General features: G+C 42.0%; 2 protein-coding genes across 10 annotated transcripts in view; one reads left to right on the top strand and one right to left on the bottom strand.

Moving 5' to 3' along the window:
• SRPRA (SRP receptor subunit alpha) overlaps window positions 1–11,160 on the top strand; it is a 31,682-nt gene extending 20,522 nt beyond the window's left edge. For all 3 annotated transcript variants that reach the window (XM_087876013.1, XM_034421919.3, XM_034421918.3), the window contains 11 exons: window positions 1,656–1,816; window positions 1,990–2,152; window positions 3,312–3,465; window positions 3,765–3,874; window positions 5,088–5,206; window positions 6,141–6,227; window positions 6,932–7,104; window positions 7,426–7,639; window positions 8,169–8,332; window positions 8,797–8,895; window positions 9,294–11,160. In XM_087876013.1, the coding sequence (XP_087732139.1) occupies window positions 1,656–1,816; window positions 1,990–2,152; window positions 3,312–3,465; window positions 3,765–3,874; window positions 5,088–5,206; window positions 6,141–6,227; window positions 6,932–7,104; window positions 7,426–7,639; window positions 8,169–8,332; window positions 8,797–8,895; window positions 9,294–9,422 (1,573 nt within the window). In that variant the 3' untranslated portion in view covers window positions 9,423–11,160. The remainder of the gene's footprint in view (window positions 1–1,655; window positions 1,817–1,989; window positions 2,153–3,311; window positions 3,466–3,764; window positions 3,875–5,087; window positions 5,207–6,140; window positions 6,228–6,931; window positions 7,105–7,425; window positions 7,640–8,168; window positions 8,333–8,796; window positions 8,896–9,293) is intronic.
• On the bottom strand, window positions 720–22,301 carry SIRAL1 (SIR2 antiphage like 1). Of its 7 annotated transcripts, none has more exons than XM_034421923.3 (9): window positions 21,916–22,099; window positions 20,445–20,587; window positions 17,563–17,646; window positions 16,853–17,105; window positions 16,014–16,241; window positions 14,760–14,888; window positions 13,677–13,962; window positions 12,940–12,996; window positions 720–5,352 (listed from the first exon to the last, which is right to left on the bottom strand). In XM_034421923.3, exons 3-9 carry the CDS (start codon window positions 17,637–17,639, stop codon window positions 5,264–5,266), a joined length of 1,119 nt encoding a protein of 372 aa, XP_034277814.1. In that variant the 5' UTR covers window positions 17,640–17,646; window positions 20,445–20,587; window positions 21,916–22,099; the 3' UTR covers window positions 720–5,263. The 7 variants fall into 7 exon arrangements, with proteins under 7 accessions (XP_034277814.1, XP_034277816.1, XP_034277812.2 ...); XM_087876019.1 differs by lacking the exon at window positions 720–5,352 and adding an exon at window positions 18,800–18,969 and having other exon boundaries at window positions 11,166–12,996; window positions 21,916–22,097; XM_034421925.3 differs by lacking the exons at window positions 20,445–20,587; window positions 21,916–22,099 and adding an exon at window positions 18,800–18,969 and having other exon boundaries at window positions 5,188–5,352.
• Between the last annotated feature and the right edge of the window lie 748 nt (window positions 22,302–23,049).

Raw genomic sequence — 23,049 nt, 5'->3', positions numbered from 1 at the left:
CTGAAAGACCAGTGCAAATCGCTGAGAGCTGAGCAAAATAAAAGGCTGTGGATGGTCCTTATGTTCAGTTTAGTTCAATTCAGTTGTTGTGCACTTTGCTGTAGTGTACTTTAGGAATTTTGAAGCTATTTGCTTTGTCTTGGCTATCAATTTAAATTTGTGTTCAAAAACCCACCCATTCCAGAGCTGCCAAGTTCTTCCCAGCTGTAGGCTAGCATGTTAACTATACCCAGTCTTATGACTGGTGATATTGAGATAGGTAGCTTGGTGTTCATCAGATTCTTAGATTCCTGGCCGCTAAGAGTGCTGGCAAGTAGGACTTGGTCCAGAATAATGGATGTAGTAAGAGCTGTGGTGGCGCAATGGTTAGAATGCAGTATTGCAGGCTAACTGCCCACAGCCAGGAATTCAACCATGACCAGTTCAAGGTAGACTCAGCCTTCTAACCCTTCCAAGGTTGGTAAAATGAGGACTTAAGATTGTTGGGGGCAATAGGCTTACTCTGTAAACTGCTTAGAGAGGACTGTAAAGTAATATGAAGCCTAAGTGCTATCGCTATATATTTCTCATTTAAAGTAGATCATAGCAAGGGTTCCTAAAAGTTTTGTCATCACATCTGTGTAATCTCCACATTAGAGGACCTCCTCTAGTACATACCTCCTCTAAAAATCAAAGCACCAAAATGAACACAAATGACAATGAAAGCAATACAATAAAGCTTTAGGAAAGGTGGTTTATTGTAATCATGTACAACTAATGCCTTTCTCCTTCATGCCCCTGGACTCTTGTCAGAAATTTCCCAAGGGAGGTTGACCTCACATACTGGGAAATCCTGGCTTAAGGGATATAATCTTGCTAGGAGATGTTTTCTTCTGACTAACAGAAATAGAACTGACACAGAACGTTATGCAATTGTCTTGACAAACCTTGAACTCCTCTTACTCTCTCCCTGCATAAAAGAGGAAAGGAATTTGAAATACCTGTTTGTGATAACAAACTTCTCTTATGAAAGTATGGATGTATGCAGTGTGTGCAATCCATATTTAGAAGCCAGGCAGTTACCCCAAAATAAGATCAGTTAATACCCTCCTATGCTAAGAATAATTCAGAAGGGCCCTATTTTTAGGATCAACCAGGAAACTGATTTATAAGACAGTCATTTTTTAGGAAATATTGTGAAGGAGCCTTGGTAGTACAGTGGTCTAAAGCACCCTGTTATTAAGACCAGCTGCCTGCAATTACTGCAGGTTCGAATCTCTCCAGGCTCAAGGTTGACTCAGCCTTCCATCCTTTCTAAGGTAGGTAAATTGAGGACCCAGTTTGTGGGGGCAATAAGCTGACTTTGTATAAATATACAAAAAAAAAGGATGAAGGCTATTGCTTAACTCAGTGTAAGCCGCCCTGAGTCTCCGGAGAAGGGCGGCATATAAATCAAATTAAAAAAAAAAAGGATATATTCACAGACACATTTGGGAGAAGACATAATCACTGCAAATAACATTGAAATATAGCTACAGTACATAGGTCAAAATCATGTCTTGAAGTGCCCAGTAGGAGGAAAGGAGGAATGGAGGGAAGCAGATTCTATGCATTAAACATGTGGGCGTTTTTCATGGCATTCCTAATATTACATGATTTTTCCTCTTTCTGATCAGGGAAGCAGAGGAGAGCAGTAAAATCCGAGCTCCCACTGCCATGAAGAGTTTTGAACAATCAGCAAAGTCCCAAAAAACCGTGAAGTCTATGATAGAAACTCGGGGAGAGAAACCAAAAGAAAAAACTAAGAATAAGAAAAACAAAGGTTCCAAAAAGGAAGGTGAGTTGGTATTGGAATGAGCAATGACTCATAACCCTGAAGAACAATGGGATTTGTGTTTGTGGTACCTTGTAATGTATCTTGTGAGGGTACATTCAGCTTTACAGCTGCTTTCTGCCCGTTCCTGTTTCACAACATTGTATGGGACAATGACATCTTTTTTTAAATTTCAGCTCAAGGAAATGAAATGGCTGCAGCTCCCAAAACCGCTCCTGCCGTTAAGCTGGACCCTCCTCTTCCAACTGGGGAAAAGGAAGAACTGAGCAAGGATGAAATTCTGAGGAAGAACCGGGAAGAATTCTTCAAGAAACGGCTGAAGGGTGGAGAGAAGTCCAAGTAAGCGAGGCCAATAACTGGACAAGTTGGATGGATGTCTCTTGTTTCTTCATCCAACAGAACCTATCTTGGACGGTTGTATGTCTCCAGATATGCCCTCCAAACATCTAACATTACTCTTTACCGCAATCAGCCAGGATAAGTACTATATCTCCACAAAGCTTTCGAGGAATGTTTCATTTCAGAGATGCTTCAAAGAAGGGTCTCTTTGATGTGTTTCATTTTTGCAAAGCAGGCATAAGTGAAACACGAAGCGAAATGGCTGTGGTGCTTTGCTTTGCTTTGTCCAGTTGCCTCACTCTAAAACCCCACTAACTGGAAGCTGCTTCTGTGCAGGCACAACACATGGACAAAAACCTCTTTCGGTTAGGAATTGCCAGACTCTTTGTTACTACAAAGATGCAAACTGCCTCAGCAAGACCAACCATTTTAACTACCGTATTTTTCGGAATATAAGACCCACCGGAGTATAAGACGCACCTTAGTTTTTGGGGAGGAAAATAAGAAAAAAGCTGATCAGCGGGTGGACCGGCCTCCCAGAATACCCCCAATCAGGTGTTCCCAGAGGTGAATTTTAGCAACAGGTTCCTTGGTTGTGAGCTCTGTGCCTTGCTTTTTTTTTCAGCCTCTGAAACTTCTGAAACTCTGTTTCAGAAAAAACTTTTTTTTCTGCCTCTGAAAGCCTCCAAAACAGCTTCAGAAAAAAAGCCTCTTAAGCTTCGTTTCAGAGGCTTTTTTTCTGAAGCTCTGTTTCTGAGGCTTTTTTCAGCCTCTGAAACCTCCGTTTGAGAGTCTGGGCAGGGATACATTCGGAGTATAAGACGCACCCAGATTTTTACCTTTTTTGGGGGGGAAAGGTGCGTTACACTCCGAAAAATATGGTAGATGAGGTATAATATAGAACACAACCTATACCTTGCTCAGTGTAGCAGATTGCAGGTGCCACGTTCTCAAGGAGGATTGCCAAAATCTCTCAAAATTTTGAAATCTCAGTAGTTCTGAGCAGTTTATTATTTTATTAGATGGAGCCGGGGGCAGTTTGTATTTCTAATCCCTTCTCTCTATGGTCCAACCAAATTGCATGTATTGTCATTCGGAACAGGAATTCTGCTTAGCTCGGTACGGAGATCTAAAGGACTTTCCCTTTTGCCTCCCTTAGCAAGTCTCCAAAGCCGGATGCTCAGAAGGACAAGGGGAAGAAGCCCCGTGTGTGGGATACAGGGAACTCTAATGCCAAAGTACTTGATTATAGTAACTCCACTACTAATGGAAACACAGACGCTTGTCCCATTGAGAATTATGATCCAGAAATGGTAAGATCTCCACTTTCCTGTCCTTCTGGTGGCTTTGTCTGGAGCCTTGATTAGGGTTCTCCATAGCTAAAGTGATTTTTCTTGCACTGAAATCTTCAGCAAAGATTATCAGGGCTTCTGTATCACGAGACATTAGTACAGACATTTCCACTAAAGCAAACACGTTGTTCTAATCAATGGTTGAGCCACATTTGCAAAAGTAAAAGATTAACTGAATTCTGATTGAACCACCCTTTATTAATTAAGCCACAGTAAGCGATGTTTGCTCATGGGCCTAAGACAAACTGTTTCTGGTTCAGCTGCTAGTAGATGGAAGTCGTGAGCCTGGCCGTCTTCTTGATCTTGAGTATGATAGTGAGGAGGATCCCGGAGAAGAGGACAAAGTGGTTCCAAACTCTTCAAACACAAGGTAAAATCTCTGGGCCTCTTGATCTGCTTTGCAAAGTAACTTGCAGGTGTGGGCGCCATTGTGAAGTTTCCTTGATTTTTACAGATTGTAACTTTTAATGCGTTTATGGCTTAGAGCAGGGTTTCCCAATCTTGGCAGTTTTCAGGTATATGGATTTCAACTCTCCAAATTCCACAGCCAGCATAATCATTACTGTGAATTCTGGGAGTTGAAGTCCACACACCTTCAGTTTACCAAGATTGGGAAATGCTATCTTAGAGTAATGTGTGAACTCAGTCTCTGCTTCAGACAGAATCCCTCTGGTGTTGGAACAAGAAGTAACTGCCACGAAGAACAGCTGCAGGGCATGCTAAGGCCTTGAAATTATGGTCTATTCTGATATGGAAAAGAGTGAGCTAGAAGTAAAATGGACAGTCAGCATATTCATGATACACCTTAATTCCCAATCTTTGTCTCCCTTACTAATATTTATGTCTATGCCTTTTCCCATCTTATAGCATAATTCCCTTTTCAATAAAACAAAAATCAAACGCTAGTCACGGAATACTTAGTATGTAAATGATTTTGCTTGCCAACACACATGTAAGCACTTTCCCGATTCTGTGCCTTTGTTCTCATGATTTGGGAACGTATTTCAAGAGACCGGTGTCAGTTTGAAAGTAGTTTGCAAAAGGGCAAGCTGATGTTCTTCAGATATTGTGCTTTACAACTGTCATAAACCATTGGTCACGTTGACTGGGGCTTATGTTTAACTGAAGCTCAAAACAATTGGAGGATATCCGCTTAGAGAGGGCTGTAAAGCACTATGAAGCGGTATAGAAGTCTAAACAACAACAACAACAACAACAAAAAACAAGAAGTTGAGGATCCTGATGAAGGAACATGCACTAAGAAACTGCCATTCTATATTTTGTAGCTCATGTGCTCTTCAATATTGGGGTGTTTTGTTCACCCCATGTCAGCTTGCTGAAAAGTAACTTAGAGAAGTTGTGAAAGAATGTTTCAAAACAAGATCATATCACTAAATGTCTATGGAGTCTCTCAGTCATCCAGATCATGGTTGTCTCAAAGGTGCTTTAGTCCAGATGCTTTTTTTCAAAAGCACCTTTGGGACAAGATCATATCACTATTTTACTGAAGAGGGGGAACTTGAGGAAACTCCTTTATTTGATTCGCTTTTTCCACTATGTTAACCTCTCCTTCCTGTTTCCAGCAAGAAGAAAAGTGGTCTTGGAGGCATGTTTGGGATGCTGAAGGGCCTTGTGGGTTCTAAAAGCTTGTCAAGAGAGGATATGGAGCCTGTGCTGGAGAAGATGAAAGATCATTTGATCGGTAAGCTGATTTCCTTTGGCCAGAGGTCAATTTTGGGCTTCATACAGTGATGCTACATCAAGGCATTCTACTTATTCCCCCAGCAGAGTCAGAAAAGCTGGCCATGTTAGTTGGGGCTTGGAAATGATGAGTTTCTGTCTTGAAGGCTAAATGAAAGTAAGGTAGAGCAAGGAAAGAGTTTCAAGATTTGCAACTCCCCAAATTTCTTACAAAATGCATTTTGTATCATTTCATGTATTTCTTCTTGATTCTACCGTATTTTCAGAACAAAGTCTCCTTGGTTTATAACTTAGTCAACGCCCCAAATGCCTTTGACTTTCCTTGCTTTCAGAGTTGATCCTCCAGTTAAGATGCAATTTTCTAATCTAGAACTATTGGAGATTGGACAGAATCTCTGGAAGGGCTGTCAGAACTTGGTTTAGTTCTGTATACTGCAGAATCATCTGTTGGTTTTTTAGAGAGATATAGAGGCCGTGGGGATATGTAGAAGCTATATATCTTGAAACATCAGTCAGATTTAGGAAGATTTGAATTTATAGCAGAACCGAGCAGCCCGCAAATCCCATTTTCACAGCCCTTATAGTTTTGATTGTTAAGATGTCTCTTTGTCTTTCCTGAATAAATGAAAACTGGAGGGATTTTTTTCCATAAAATCATCTGTGACATCTGCACTTCCTTTCCTCCCTCACATTCACAGCTTAATTCCATCTTTGAAGCATTAGATGGTATGCATGGCCAAAGCTTACTATTTCCCAAAGTAACTTCCTGACTACAGAAGAAGCTGAAAGGCTCAACTAAGGGATGCTGGCTTCAAATCTAGAATGAATGTAGGCAGCACTGTCTTACCTCATTTGTTACAAGACTCAAGTGCCTTACAATTCAAACTAGAAACATTAGATTCTTAACTCACCATGTGCCTTTTCTTTTCCCAAAGCGAAGAATGTTGCTGCTGAAATTGCAGTTCAGTTGTGTGAATCTGTTGCAAAGAAACTGGAAGGCAAAGTGATGGGTACCTTCACTAGTAAGTGTTTCTAACTTTCTGGTAGCTTTTCCCCATATTGCAGACTATCTCATCTGTTGTGACCATCCTTGGATACGAACCTAAATACACTCATTCATTGTGGAATCCATCTATCAAAGTAGCTTGGTTTTTCTGGATTAGATTGTTCGCAGTCTTCCATCAGAAAAAACAGCATACATCACAGTAGAGCTATAACACTCCATTTGCCCAATAGAGCAGGGGTCCCCAACCCCCAGGCCATGGCTCAAAACCCGTAGCCCGTTCAGAACCAAGTTCCACTTGTACATGCTGCATGCTCTTCATGCACACCTGCCTCTCACATGGAACCATCCCCGCGACCCCCACCAGGTTGCCAAGACTGCTGCAATAGAGCATACTGCAAGTGTACCAGTCTGTAATGATTTCTGTTGTTCTATTCCATTCCCAACTAGAAAGAGATTGTGTTAAATCCAAAGCATAATCCACCAAAAGAATATCTCATTAAATGTTTTGATGAGGGTGGAGGAGATACCTACACAGAAACATTACACATGTGGCACACTTAAGAGTAACTAGGCTGTAGTTCAGTTTGCAATTTGCTGGTATCCTTGATTAATCTTGCCCTAGGCTGTCTATCTGTTCTCCACATTTGCTATGAGGTATGGGAGTTTTCTATGAAATTACATCATATGGAGGAAATATATTGCTCACTTTCAATTTTCCAGCGGTGACATCAACTGTGAAGCAAGCCCTTCAAGAATCTCTGGTGCAGATCCTCCAGCCTCAGCGCCGGGTGGATGTCTTGCGTGATGTGATGGATGCTAAGGTTCACCGCCGACCTTACGTTATCACTTTTTGTGGCGTCAATGGAGTTGGGAAGTCAACCAACTTGGCCAAGGTATCGTAGAGGCTTACCTCTGTGTTTGTAAGCAAATGGAACTTTGAATCTACTAAAGTCTTTTAATATCCCAAGATTTCAGACTGGCATAGGGAATCATTTTATGGAGATGTAGACATAGGAGGCTCACTTCTTGCTTAAGGTCTTCTGCTATAAAGCATGGTGTAAAATGTTGCTCATTTTCTTGATCCCTACCTTCTTCAGAGGAAAATGCAGGAAAGATGATTCTCTTGTCCTTAAAGATAATATATTAATTTATTAATGTATTGGGTTATGTGCTCAGAAGAGTTAGCAAGCTCATGTTCTTCTGCCCACCTCCAGATTTCTTTCTGGCTGATTGAAAACGGGTATAGTGTCCTCATTGCTGCCTGTGATACCTTCCGTGCCGGAGCTGTGGAGCAACTACGTACTCATACTCGCCGCCTGAATACTCTGCATCCACCAGAAAGCCACAATGGTCGCACCATGGTGCAACTTTATGAGAAGGGATATGGGAAGGATGCAGCCGGCATTGCCATGGAGGCAATTTTATATGGTAAGGCCTATGCGATAAAGTTCACGGATTACTGTATTTCGGAGTTATAAGATGCACTTTTACCCCCCAAAAAGTGGTTGGAAAAGTCTGTGCGTTTTATACAGCGAATATTGCAGTGGGCGGGGGAGGGGAGTTGGTGTGGCGCCGATCAGCTGTTCTAAACTGGGCTGCAGCAGCGGTGGCAAATGGGCCACGCCAAACGAGCCACGGCAGCAAACGGGCAGCGGTGGCAAATGGGCAGCAGCAAACTGGCCATGGCAAATGGGCCAGATGAATACCGAATGGATGCTGGGAGGCAGAGGAAGATTTTTTTTTCTTGTTTTCCTCCCCAAAAGCTAGGTGCATCTTATAGTCCGAAGAATATGGTACATTTCTGGCCCCACCCAATCATGTTGGTGCTCGAAATGTCTTTTTCTTCTCCTGCCTTTGCTCTCCACTTCTGAAGGTGCTACAGAATATATACCATTCTGACCCAGCCTTATTCCTTTAACCAAGGATGCACCATTTCACCCATCTTTCTTCTTTCCAGCACGCAACCAAGGTTTCGATGTAGTTTTGGTGGACACAGCAGGCCGGATGCAAGACAATGCTCCCTTGATGACAGCTCTGGCTAAACTCATTGCAGTTAACACCCCAGATCTTGTTCTGTTTGTGGGTGAAGCTCTGGTGGGTAACGAGGCTGTGGATCAGCTGGTAAGTGTTTCATCATTTGTGGAGGATGGCTTGAGCGATCGTAGTTTGGTTCACATTACAGTATCAAAGCTAACTATAATATCCAAAGGATAAACCAGAGATGACCCACTTGCAAACGTTTAACTTCCAGTTTATCTTAGAAGTCATTGAGGATTGTGCCTCTTCCACCATTTGGCAACCTTCTGGAGAGTGGTTTTTTTTTTAACCAAAAGAACCCTTGATCATTCACATCATTCAATTCACAGTGGATTTGAGCCTCCCATTAATCTGCAAACCCAGTCATCTAATCCATCTCTCATTTGAATGGTTATCATGCAGTGTGTTACATTCAGGAATTAGGCTGTAGATCACTTGTGTGGAACTCTGAAGGTTCTACCACACATAATGTGAACAAAAGACAAAAGTGTATTTATATGCAGATTTTTCCAAACCCATTTCCTTTTTTCCTTCCACCACTCCTTCAGGTCAAATTTAACAAAGCTCTTGCGGATTACTCCATCGCTCAATCCCCACGTCTCATTGATGGAATTGTTCTCACCAAGTTTGACACCATTGATGACAAGGTAAGCGTGGGGTCATTTGAACTCCTTGCTTGTGACAGGCAGAACCTTTGACATGTTTTGGCTGGGGCTGGGGGGTGTCTTAAACCAACCTGGCAGCCTCTAGGCAATTTTTGTGGAAGGCTCAAGAATTAAAGAATTGCAAGAAGCTCCAAGCCTTACTTGCCTGATATGATGGCCACTGAATAGAACAAAAGGGCTGCATTTCTGGCTGCAAAAAACCCAATACTGTTCAGTTTGCTTTGTAGATTAATTATGGCAACCAAAGTATTGATCCTTTTGCAATTATACCCATGGAGATATATAAGGTTGTTTGGCTTAAAACAGCTTTTCAGGTTTATCCTGATTTGCTTGGTCCCCTGAAGGTCTGTAACATACCTGCCCTTTGCTTTCCTTCCCAGGTTGGTGCCGCAATCTCCATGACATACATCACTAGCAAACCAATCGTCTTTGTGGGAACTGGACAGACCTACTGTGACCTACGTAGCCTTAATGCCAAGGCTGTAGTTGCTGCTCTTATGAAGGCCTAAGCATCCATCATTGCACCAAATTCCTGTTTGCCGATGTCTTAGAATGTGCTTTCCAATGTGACTTTTCCTGGAAGCTTCCCCCCCCCCCATCCTTTCATCCTTTGCTTACTTTTTTTTTTTTTTTTTTGGGTATAGTGCAACAGAGAATAGAGGAGCGCTAGGAAAAAAATAAAATAAAGCCACTGTCCTCATTTCTTTATATATTGCACACTTTCCTCCCTGCAGTGCATGGGGTTCAATTTTAGCTGCCTGTCTTCAGTTGTGTTCCACTTATTTAAAATGACTTTGTCCTGCTCTAAAGTTCTTTGAGACAAGTCTTTCTCAAAACACCTACTCTAAAGTATCTCTTTACTCCATGCTCCCTTGTCTAGTAAAGCCTTTTTTTCCCCCTTGCTCCCTTGGTCGCTCTCTCTAGCTCATCCTGGGTTAGTGGTATCACAAGAGTTGAGGAAGAGAATTGTGCTCCAGCCTTTGGGCTGACTGACATACCTCAGATTCTGCCTTGGGCCTGAACAGCCGCTCTGGATTACATTTCTGGGGATTAGAAACCAAAGGGGTGACGCCTGGACAAATGGCTCTTTCCTAGCAGTTAAATTAGCCGCCCCAATTATTGTGTAGTGCAGAGATAGAGGCCACTAATTTTGTAAGCTTCATAAGCTGGCTTTGATCACAATTCCCCAACTGCAGACCAAAAAGAATCCCACAACAGAGTAAGGGCAAATTAGTTCTCTGAGGAGGAAGTATGAATGTGAGGGCTGCCGATTCTTTTACAAAGTCTTCTCATCAACCCCTTATGCATTAAGCTTGTCTGAATTGTCTATGATGACCCCACGTGTATCTTTGTACACTATCTTCAATCCACATCAGAGATGGTTGTGTTCCTGATAATTCTCTACGGACAGTTCCTTTAACTGGCCCCTTCCCCAGTCAACAGGGTCCTTCCCCTAAAGGGAAAAATAAATCTTTGTATGGATTTTAATTTTGGCAGATGAGCTTCTGGCCTAAGGAGTGGGTTTAATGATTTCTCTCTCCTCCATAAAGAAGCAGGCTCTGGAAGTCACTGCCTCGCCTCCCCCATCAAAGGGGAGGGATACACAACCAGCCAGCAGGAGCCACTGCATGCTATCCCATCTGCACTGGCTTTTGATTTCCAAACCAACCTGTCTGCTTTTTTCTATCCTTCCTCCACTAGGAATAATCCTGGTGGCTGCCTGCTGCATTCCTCCCTTTCCTCCTCCTTTCAGAGTGCCTCTTGATCCTGATATAAAGTGCTATGTTGAATAACACCAATGTCTCTACAAAGACGCCTTGGTAGCTCGGCATTGCAAATGTGCTCTAGTGCAATAAGTTGAATGCTGCCTGCTGAAAATTTATATAAAATTTCTAAAACCTTTTCTTTGTCTTCCTGAATTTGAAAAGCCGGCTTCTCTAAGATCAAGTGTGATCGACAGGTTTTCTAGGTATGCAGATTACTCACTTTCTGTTCTATTCTTGCTAGGCCCATCTGTAGGATTTTAGGGCGGCTTTGCAGCAGCAGGACTCATGAGGCTGCTATTGTTGAGAATGGATACATCCCCATGTTACTTTAAGCCTGTAGTTTGATCTGAACAAGCAGGAATAAAGGCTACGTTCCCTGTCGGGCCACCTGCTCACTGGACAAGTTGAAACAAAAATCTGAAAAGTTTTGTTTATCCAGTTGCTTTGCCACTTGTCTATTAAAGACCAAATTAACACACAAGCACCAACCCTTCACTTGATTTATTTTTGGCTTAGTGTCATATACAAACCACCAGATTAGATTGGTCAGTTAAACAATAGCTTTAAAAGATCACAATTTAGTAATATATAAAAGCAGACAAAATAAAGTTAAATAAGTCTAACTAAGCGAGCTTCAGACCAGCATTCATCGAACAGGTAAACCACAAATTAGTCAACTATTATTTTAGTACACTATTGTGCCAACCCAGAATTTGGGTAGCTATGTAAACCATGAGTTAAACCAAAAGTACTGTATGCATATTATGCTGATTACCACCATGATTAGCAACCATAATTTACATAAAGCTCATGTCAATCAGAGACAGATGAACTTCTTTTTAAAATCCTAGGCTCAAATTTATACAAAGTCTAAAAGGTTTAGAAAATTAGACTTTAAAAAAAAATGTTTACGTGGCTCAGTCTAAATTTTTACAGAATATCAAAATAGAGGTAATAAACTCAGTTTTGATAGGATTGGGTGTTTTTTTTAAAAAACACAAAACCTAAATAGAAAATGAGATCAGATTGAATAAACATATCTTCATCTCTGGGAAAATCTCTTGGAAGGAGATATAATGGCTTAAATCTACTGCAATGTTTCCCAACTTCAGCAACATTAAGTTGTGTGGACTTCAATTCCCAGAATTCCTCAGCCAGCATGCAGTCATATAACTACAGAACCTGCATGCCACTTGCTCTGGCAACATGCCAAGCGTTCTCAGTTACTCCCCAAGAATCTTCAGTTGTTGTCTGTCCTCAATGAAGGGAGACATTATAAGAATACGGAGAATCATAAAAAAAGGCTGGCTGGAAACCACACAAAATGGCGGACAGGATTAACTTCTAGCTCCCAGAAGACTGAAAAGGCACAGGTTTGAGTTTACCACCATATGGCAAACCACCAATTATCTCAACCATACATACTTTTTGTAGAACCCCGAATGTACGGAGTGGTAACTTAACGGCAGCTTTGAGAAATTCTCTCTTTTGAGAGGAGCAGTCTGTATATGAAATACAGATCCTCCATGCATCATATTACTTCTCTAAGCAGAAGTGATGCCTCTCACCCCCTAAGGATTCTCGATGCTTGAACAGGCTAGGCATTTTTTCCACAACGGGATCTTGCAAAGAAAAGAACTGGGAAAACGTGCTGTGGAATGTGCTTCCTGTTACTCAGCATCAAGGTCTATTAAACAATCAGGAGTGTTTTTCTGCATTAATTCATCAGGAACAATATCAATGTGTCCTGTAGGTCTCATCCAGTTGGTCCAATCTCTGCAAATGAATGGACAAATATCTGGATATTGCCCTAATTACTCTACACATGGGAAACATGCAATCTGTTTCACCTGACCAAACCAGATTTCAGAGAGTTCTTACTTAGGCTAAGGTGTCCTGTAAAACATGGCAGTTCCCCTTTTACCAAGTATTCCTCCCTAAGAAACAAAATAAGTTTTTAAATTAGTTTGGTGGCAATATCCATTGGATTTATTGCTTTTCTTCACTTTTCTCTGCTAACACAGAACTGTCACAAAAAACACCACCTTAATCTGTTTTATTGGGAGTTTTGAAGCAGGGAAGCATCTACTGCCGTTCTTCCTAGGGCATTTTCCATCCCCTGTAAGGTACTTTCTGCTATGTTTAGTCCTAAGCTTCTACCACACGTAAAAAGACAATTTTGGTGTGAGTGGTAGCTGCTGGTTAGCAAGATTCATCTTCCCAGCTGCAAGGAATTCTGAATATTAAGTAAGTTCTGTACCTTTGTTTTCAATACGCACAGTATCTGTGCCATTCAGTTGTCCCCCCTGTCGTGAACCTGGAAGGAAGAAAAAACAAGAGACCTTAAAACAGAGTTGAAAGTCAAAGAATGTATGAAAGAAATCCAGAAGCATTTTTAGGACCTAAACTAAATCCCTAATTGGAAAACCTCAGTCTAAACTTCTAAAAAACGGGTAGGTCCAATACAATCTGAACCAGATTAAGCTGTGTATGTAATTTATATTGATTGTTGTAAATTGTAACCTACATTTAAATATTGTTTAGAGCACAGTTAATACTGCACTTCATAAATTATCCCCGTCTGTCGCATTAAAAAGAAGTCAAAGGCAAATCTTGGGGGAGAGGGAGGCACACCCAAGAACTCAGGTCATACACCATCCAGTATCACTCTAAAGCAGTGTTTCTCAACCTTGGAAGCTTGAAGATGGGCGCTGCTGGCTGGGGGATTCTGGGAGTTGAAGTCTACCCATCTTCAAACTACCAAGGTTGAGAAACACTGCTCTAAAGTGAAATGGACCGATTCTAAATTTGATAAATCTATGAAATGAGTAAGATCTGTTTGTCTTTGGGATTTCTGGACACACCAGTAAACTCATCTGTTAGAAAACAAATTTATTTTTATTTATCATAAAAAAGTGACTCTCGGCAGCATATAACCATTGAAAAACCCCAATAAATATAGGAAAACATTCATTGTTAAAATGATTGTTTTCTTACCTGCTTGATTCCAGTTGGAGATCTCATTTGTCAGCCTCTCAAAATATTCTGGCAAGTCCGAGTATTCCTCCCCGTAGGAAATGACCTTAATCCCTTTGTCAAGCATGTTCTCTCGTAGCTTCTTAAATTCGTCAACATCTCCACGACGCACAAGCATAAAATGCTCCAGATCTGACTTGTGTTTCACAGCTTCAAGGAAGAGGGCTTGGAAGGTTGTATCATCCACAGTCCAACCACAGCCTAAGAACAGGAAAGATTTGGCTTCGTACAACTTCTGGATCTCCCGCTTTAAAGGACAAAGCACATAAGCAAACAAAAAGATAAAATGTCTCTATCTTCATAAGAAAGGGAAAAATTAGGATTATGAGAGAGTAAAAAGCCAACTCCCTCAGAGAATTACAGTGAAAGCATCTGCTTGAAGGCTATTGCAAATACTCATACAAACAGTATTATGATTCAATATTAACGAGACAGCACAATGAAAAAAACCTTCTACAAGGTATTGAGAGAAGATTCTAAGGATTAGTTCCCACCTAAAGATGGATCCATTTCTAAATCTCAACCTGTACTTGTTCTGGAGATCAGACCAGAGACAAATAGGAACTGAAGGTCTACAGAGACAGTTGATTACATGATTATTTTAACCATTCATATCTTAAGCAAGCCAGGAACAAGTCAGATAAACAGAAACTATGACTTGGTTTGGCCAATTCTGTTTTGTTTGTTTTTCCCCCCACTTTTTCCAGCCTGTCTGATTAATTCAATGGGCAGAAGTTTTTAAAAAAACCCAAAAAACCCAGGATTCAAAGTGTTGATTCTCTGTAGGATGATATGGGATAGGAACTCTTATGTCTTTAGGAGACATTTCCAGCCTAGTATGGCAGGCTGAAGATGGGCAGAATGTAGATGAGATGGAGTCTGTAGGAATCTATATATATATTGTCTCCTTCTCCCCTTCCAATTTCAAATGTGCCGCTCCAACACTATGGCTATTTCTAAATGCTTATAAACTCACACATCAAGAACTGCAAACAATCTTCATTCCAAAGTCAACAACAGTTAAAAAGAACCTGCCAGTCTCACCATAACTTCTACGTTGCGTAGGACGTTCTGGTAACCAGCAGGATGAAGCACTATTCCACTGGGATTCGTGTAGACTCCATGGATATGAAGAACACTCAGCTTCCTCTTCTCCTGTGCCCACTCAAGGACCTAACCAATATAAGCATCTAGGCTGAAAATTGCAGTGAAAAAACAGCTGGAAGGCTACATCCCCATTCTAGAATCCATAGCAACTTCATGATCACTATTTGTTACTTTGATACTTTAATTCCCTTTCATGTCTCTGTTGCCGTCTCATTGTTGCTCCCAAACTTTGTTCCCAAGATTTCAAAAGTAGAAAGACTATAAAATGTGTAATTTCAGGGACATTATATTTTGATTGCTTTTTGTGTGGTACGGAACTTCTATTGATACAAATGTATAACATTTTGGCATTCAGCTATCAACTGTAGTTTATACATTCTCTAGAGCAAAGTTTTCATTTGGAATTTCACTATTCGAGAGAACCAAAGCAATCAATGTGCATTTTGACAGTATTCGGATATCAAGCTAAGCCACAACACGGTTTATTTGCTTTTGGCTTAGCAGAATTTCCAAATCCTGCCACTTTTGGCTTATTAAACTTTTTCTTGGGAGACCCCGGCCCCGGAGGCTGATTTATCTTTGCATGCTGATTCGGAGGATGATATGGAGGAAGAGGAAGCTGTCACAAGCTATGTGCCGGAGGGGCCGTCTTCACTGGTAAGTCAGCAAGAACTGACAGTTGCTGATGTGCCTATGGACCCCAGTCAAATTGAGGAGGAAACAGAGGCTGGTAATGACGAGGGGGAGCCCCTATTGGATGCAAGAGACGTAGGAGACGTCGTAGAGAACAGCTATTGCCACGTCCTAAGAGGTGTGGTCAGGAGACGTAGGGCCACACCCTACAAAGTATAAAAGGGGTGTGATTGGGCTGGAAAGGCGTGGTGAACAATTTGTTGGAATTTTGGATGCAGTGGAGTTACAACTGTTAGTTTGGAGTTTTTTGACAAAGAGTCTGCATTCCTGCATTAGCCTATTGGCTGTCTGCCAAGACCTTTGGAACATTGCCCGGTAACTATTGGACTGATATACGCTTTGGAAGAGAACTATTTATTAAAGGGCCAGCTTCAGTCTCTCTAGCCTGCATTTGTTACTGCTGGGCTATTTGAGCCTCTGCAAGGCCACTCGTGGGAGGGGACAGAACAGCTCCACAAGATGTGACTCCTTTTAGGACAAGAAAAGGGACACCGTTACCTTTTTCTCATCAGTGAGGTCAAGAGATTCAAGCTGTTTCCCTTGATCAGCTGCAAAAATTTCCAGCAAGTTATCAAAGTTGGTGGTCAGAACAAGGGCGCCGTCTTCCATCAGGTGAAGCACTGACCTCAGGAGCTGCTTCCCCGTGTCTTCCATCTTGGACTCCAGGTCATCAAAGACCTCATACAAGCAATCTTTGAAGAATGAAGAACGGACATTGCTTGTACGCTGCAAAGGAAACAAGACACACCAAGATCAGACTCTCGTGCCACTTGCCTGCCCCAAGCAGTGTAGCGTCCCAGATGTGCTGAACTCCAATTCTTATCATCCTAAATAATGTGGTTACTGGAATTGAGGGGACACACAAGAAGAGCATCAGGTAGAAAAAAAATGACATGCATCACCAGACTCCATACCTTAATCTGACATAGGTTACCATCATCAAATTAGTTTGGATGCCCAGCTTTTTCTCTCCACCCAATTTTGGCTCTTTTAAAAGTAAGGTGTGGGGATCTTCTATGGAGACATTTTAATGTTACTGGTTAAAGACTATGAGTAGAGGAATGTGTCACAGTGACACTATTAGAGGAGGCACAGCCATAATGCTCAGCCTTCTTTAAGGATGGAACTCAAAACAGGACCATTAGCCTTACTGGAAGTAAGTGAGTCAACTGTGCTTCTGGTTTCAACACGAAGCATTGCTGCCAATGACATTCAACTGGACAGCTGGAATTTTGCAGAGCCATCAATTCTTAGTGGGCTATCTGCAGCTCAGCTATTTTAAGCCTATCTTTTATTTCAAGCCTGCAAAAGATTTTCTTCTGGGTGCCTCAACTCACAGGAGACAGTTTCTGGATCAGATCGTGAGCAACATGGATGAGGTTTTTATTGTCCTCGAGACACTTCTGAAATTTTCTCCTCTCCTCCTCTTCCAGGAGGTCGAAGTCAATCGCAGCATCCAGCAGGGCCTGGATTAAGCCCTTCCAAGACTTCAAGGCTGGCACTTGGGGAGCCACTGCTGCACTGATGCCAGTTCCAATCACCAGGACTAGATCCTGGGGCTTTTTGCATTTTAGACTTGGCAGGAGTTTCCTACAACCAAAGAAGACAGAAGGGAAGATGTGAGCATAATTAACGATTACATTTCTCTCTTGCTTTTTCTCCTAGGATCTTAAGTACTTGGTCCTTCCCCTTCATCTTCCTAAGAGTGCCATGAAGTAGGTTGTATTGTGAATTAATGATTGGAAAAGCAACCAGAATGCTTGCAGTTCTATAGAGGATAGCAGTAACAGAATTGTACAATCTTAAAAACTCTGGTGGTTATATTTGAAAGGTTAGCTACACTGAACCAAAAGCAGAGGAAAAATAGAAGCTGACCTAAAGAAAGTATTCCCGTGTGAAATGAAAATGGAAATGGAAACAGAACAGCAGGCTGAAATGAGGATTTTTAAATGCAAATTTTAGTCTGGAAAACTGTTCTTTGGAAAATATCTCCACACACATCCCAATTCAGCAGCTCTAGAGATCCATTTGAAAGTATCCCACCTACCTAGGTTTCTTTGCAGCTGGCATGCTGTCCTCCAGCAGAATTCCTCTGTGCAGCTTGAGATTCACATTAGAAGCCATCCAGTTTCTAGGATGAAAAAAGTTTTATATCAGGAAGCTATGTTCTCCAAGCAAGAGAAGATACACAAGCTTTTAATATGGACACGGACCAGAATTCCCAAGGTTGTGAACTCAAATATAAGCCTATTATTTCTAATGACTTCACCTATTGTTCAAGGGCCAAAGCAGTGCTACCTTGTTTTTATGTGACACCAAGAAGTATCTAAAGAAAAGGGAGAACCAAATCTGAAGACTAACAAAAAAGGCCAAAGAATTTCTTTAAATTAGATCAGGTTTATCATAGTCTTGGCCTCCATACTAGCCAGCTACTGTCTGCATGACCAAGAACAATGGATTATGGAAATGTGGAGATGAAGACGTCTAGAGGATACTAGTTCTGTACCTGTTTTAAATTTGAGGAAGATTCCATGGCACATCTGAGAGATTAACAATAGGTGCAGATTAGCTACTGTCAAACCCCAGGCCAAAAACAGTCCTTATGTCCTGCCTGAGAATATGTGACTTATTCTTTTACAATTTAAGATGCTGCTGTTAAAGCTTGTTTAAAATAAAGATGCCTTCAGGTTCAATCCAATTCCTGATTACTCAGATACATCCACGTAGTTTTCTTGGCTACAATATAATTGTAGTTTGCCATTTTCTTCTTTTGAGACGTTCTTATGACAGCCCAGTCCAATTAACAGCTAACTAAAATTTTCAGGTAAGACCTCTATTCATATACTTAGTTAGATGTTACTATAGAATAAAATACTCTTTACAAATGTAAAACTGTAATGATACATAACAATAACAGAAGCAACACACCCAGGCCTGCCAGGTACTTAGGGCATTTTTCTCCTGCAGTTTTCCTCCATCCTATCTATAATTCTATTTTACACTGAGGTCTCACTCTTTCATTCTGAGATAGCCCCGGTCAATTCCCCAAACTAATTACTACAGAACACACTGATTCAATCCTTTTATGAGTCTGCTAACAAAGGATAAAAAGACCAGGTTAAAAGGGAGCTTGGCTAACAAAAAATTGGGAAAGATAAATTTATTTATGTAAAGATCCCTGAAGGCAAGTTGTCCTTTAATTCAGCAAACATTCAACAAACAGCCTAAAACCCTGGAATAAAAACTGGATTAGTTTAGGAATGCCGGGAATAAGGGTTTTATACCTATTCTTCAGATATTAAACATCTTGGCAAGAAGTCTTCTCATCAAAAGTTGTGTAAGTCCTCAGGTGTGATGTGAGAAATAGGGTAGTGACCTCTTGTAGATTAAATGTGACTTGCTGTTCAGAGTTTAGGGCTCCATCAGCAACTTTGGCAACATTCTATTCCCCTTCCTTTTTTTGTTTTGAAAACCAAACACAAGTCAAAAGTTGTATTCCGTATATTCCTTCCTCTTGCAAGAAGGAAAACTCTTAAGAATTCCCAGATATCTCATGCTTGCTGGGACATTTGGAGTGGTTGACCAAAATATTTATAGAACACTAATTGGGGAAGGAGATCAGTTTGGTATAAAGGAAAAAGACAATGGCAGATCGCTTCTGAAAAACTTGCCAGGAAATCTGCAGGGACCTCTCTAGGCAATTGCCAGGAGTCAAGAATGGTTTGAAGGCAAACACAGAGACATGAAATGGGAAGGCTACCGTGCATTGTACAGATGGCAGGCTAAATCAAAATGCCTAGTAAACAAGCATGCATAGTTTAATCTCCATTGCATGTTGATCTTGAAACATGATTTGTAGATCATAATGCAGAATTTCCAGAAATCACAACTCATACGCAAAAAGTCAAAATACTGATCAATCCCAAGTCACATAATATGGCAAGCTAAATGTCTCTGGAGAGTCTCAGTCATCTAGCTCATGTTTGTTTGTCCCAAAGGTGCTTTTTTGAGAGGCACCTGGACTTTCTGGTTTTTCTTTGAAGATGTTTTGCTTCTCATCCAAGAAGCTTCTTTAGCTCTGAAGAAGCTTCTTGGATAAGAAGCGAAATCTCTTCAAAGAAAAACCAGAAACTCCAGTTGCCTCTCGAAAACACACCTTTGGGTCAATATGGCAAGCTGCAAAGATTGATAAAAAGCAATGAGCAATGTAAAGAAAAGTATGGTGCACCTGCCACACCTCTTGGCTTTGTGTTGGACAAACTATAACCGCAGTATAAATCAGTTTTACTGTCCTTAAGTTACAGATCACAGACTGACTGTAAGGCTAATAATAGAAAGCCTTAATCACCCACTTTGCACTCTGCACTCTGCACCACATACAGATCATCCCCTAAAGGAGTCACTCTTGAGTCCAGGACAATCTATTCTCACGTGAAGGATTTAAATCCAAGGCATTTATAACCCAGCTGAACTCTTACTTTCTAGTTCATACTTTTAGGACACCGAATCAACAATATATCATACCATCCCCCCCCCCATTTCTGGGAAGTAAGTTAGTTGCCAAACATGATCTGCTGAGATGAAAAGCAGGAACCGAAAGAATTTTCGAGATGCAGGAACTATCTGATTTCAACCCTGATTAATGCTGACAAATAGTCTGCCATTACAAAATTTCCACACTTCCTGAATAAAAAAGAAACCATCTATCAGTTCAGAGAAACTACTTATTTCAAAAAGGCACCCCCCCCCAACACATTCCACCCCAAACACACACAAATTGGTAAGGGTTTTATTTTTTATATATTTTTTAACTTCAATATACAATGTCTTCTGGATTTTCAGGACCAATAATCAAAACATTGTCTTTTGGAAGGTGGCTTAGATCCCTAATCTGCCATTTTCTCCAATGAATCTGTTCTCCCTACTTACATCCCAAGAAAACAGCCAACATGTCTCACTGCGAAGAGAATCAGTCAGATTACACTCCATTCATAGATTGTGCTAAACCAGACAAGGGCCATTTTACTGATCCTAAATCACATCTGGTGGTCCTTTGGCTGTCCTTGACCGGCCTGTGATATTAGAAATCAAATGTAAATAAGACGCAACATGTATTCTTAGCAGGAGCAGCTAATCAAAACAACGTAATATAATATATATATTATAATATGAAATACAAAAGAAAACAGTAGGAAAAATCAGGGTCCCGGGTTCTCATGCGGCCCCTTGGGAGAATTAATTGCTAGTCCTTGGGCTAAACCATAAAGGAATTCCTTTCTGTTTGGGTTTGAAATCATGTGGAAATCTTCATTGGGGGGAGGGAGGGAGCTTGCAAGCCATGATTTATAGCTTAGTCAACTGTACAAGCTTTTGCCAGTCCCGGGCGGGAGCCCCTTTCTAAGTGCTGCAAAGTGAGTAAATGAAGGGGGGGAGGAAATATCAACCTTTGGAGACACACAGATACACACACACAATTGAACTGAGGGGAAATTCGGGAGCACCTCCTCTTTTACACACATACACACAACTGCAGAGGGGAAACTTGGGAACAGCTCCTCTAACACACACACTGCACTGAGAGGAAATGTGGGAGCAGCTCTTTTACACACATACACACCCACACACAACTGCATTGAGGGAAAACTCGGGAAGAGCTCCTCTTTTACACACACACACACACACACATTGTACTGAGGCGAAACTCGGGAGCAGCTCCTCTTACACACACACACAACTGCACTGAGGGGAAATTCGGGAGCAGCTCCTCTTTTACACACACACAACTGCACTGAGGGGAAATTCGAGAGCAGCTCCTCTTACACACACACACACACAGATACACACACAGAGTAGTCGCACACATTGCACTGAGGGGAAACTTGGGAGCACCTCCTCTTTTACACACCACACACACACACACACAACTGCATTGAGGGAAAACTCGGGAGGAGCTCCTCTTTTACACACACACACACACACACATTGTACTGAGGGGAAACTCGGGAACAGCTCCTCTTGCACGCACACACACACACACAGCATTCGCACACATTGCACTAAGGCGAAACTCGGGAGGAGCTCCTCTTTTACACACACACACACACACACACACACACAACTGCACTGAGGGGAAATTCGAGAGCAGCTCCTCTTACACACACACTGCACTCGCACATATTGCACTGAGGGGAAACTCGGGAGCAGCTCCCCTTCCAAACAGGCGGAGGGGCGAGGGCGGCCATTCAGCCACAGCCCAGCAGGCGAAGAGGGTCGCGAAGCAGCTCCAACCCGTCTGCCCTCCCCACCACCTCCACCCCCAGGCCCACTCAAAAGTCCCGGCCTCGCGAGCGGAGCCTCCCGCCCAGTCAACGCCGCCGCGAGCGACGCCAAACCCGCTTACCTCTCGGCGGGAAAGGAGAACAGCCGGCGCCGGAAGGAGCGGCATCTCCTTCCACACAAACACCCCCTCCCTGTAACGAGTCTAGATCCTAGAACGTCTCTCCCTCTCTCTCTCTCTCTCTCTCCACCAACCCCCCCACCGCCATGTAGCCTCTTTCCTCGCTTCCATGGATACCAAACTACACTAGAGAAGAAAGTTGTGGAGTCGGTGGTTCCGGGTTCCCTAACAGGATTTTTTTCCCCTCCCGCTGTCTCCTTGCAATTAAATAGGGAAATCAGAAAGGTTGCTCAGGGATGAGCCTAAACTGGATTCTTTCTTCTGCTGATCTGTAACGTTTAGCATTATAACTATGTTATCTTGTGCAAGTATGTATGGTGTATAGCTATGCTGGCTGGAGAATTCTGGGAATTGAAGTCCACAAGTCTTAAAGCGGCCACGTTTGAAGACCTCTGTTGTAGACCAATGCTGGCTGGGGAATTCTGGGAGTTGAAGTTCACCCATCTTCAAGCAGCTTAAGTTGAAAATCACTGTGGTTACACCACGGTATGCAGCGTAGCGTTACATCTGACGCTAAACATGCCTTATTTAGGTTTTAGAATGGTGTATATTTATAGGTGGGGTTTATGATGTTGATAGGCAGCACAAAGATTGCAGATGTTTTTTCTCTTCCCTAGAATTCTTCAAATGCACTTGACTCTCATGTTTGCGCTGGTTGAAGGTGTCAGAATTTGAATCCATTGCATCTGGCAATGTGCCAGAGCCCCACTATAACAACATTGCCAAAAAGGCATTAAGTATTGTTAACCTAATTTTGCCTAGCTTCTTCTCTGGTAATATTAAGGTGACCAGACGTCCCGCTTTTGGCGGGACAGTCCCGCTTTTGAGCAATTTGTCCCGCGTCCCGCGGCGTTTTAAAAAAGTCCCGATTTTTCATTCTGCCTCCTGAGTCCCCGCTGATGGCTAGAGGGAAGAAAAACTGTTTGAACTCTTGCCGCGGGGCTTCAAAGGGCCGACCTACAGCTGATCAGTGTTAAAAAAAAAAAACCTTGGTATATTTGCGGCGCAAGGCAGCCCTCGTTTCCTGCCGACTCGGAGCGGTAAACAGCGTCTGGTTCGGGGAGCAGCCGGATTTTG

Source organism: Pantherophis guttatus, chromosome 9 (genome assembly GCF_059756535.1).
Source record: "Pantherophis guttatus breed Tessera chromosome 9, ASM5975653v1, whole genome shotgun sequence".
In the NCBI taxonomy this organism is placed as follows: Eukaryota; Metazoa; Chordata; class Lepidosauria; order Squamata; family Colubridae; genus Pantherophis; species Pantherophis guttatus.
Note: the sequence above shows the minus strand (reverse complement) of the source record. Positions and strands in the feature narration are given on the sequence as shown.

What these genes read in the sequence shown, in the direction of transcription:
- SIRAL1 (XM_034421921.3), bottom strand. Translation starts at nt 17,639, where the DNA reads ATGGCTTCTAATGTGAATCTCAAGCTGCACAGAGGAATTCTGCTGGAG. An exon ending in CCAGCTGCAAAGAAACCTAG is followed by an intron (nt 17,106 to 17,562) that starts GTAGGTGGGATA and finishes CTTTGGTTGTAG; the next exon opens with GAAACTCCTGCCAAGTCTAA. An exon ending in ACCTCACTGATGAGAAAAAG is followed by an intron (nt 14,889 to 16,013) that starts GTAACGGTGTCC and finishes TATATTGGTTAG; the next exon opens with GTCCTTGAGTGGGCACAGGA.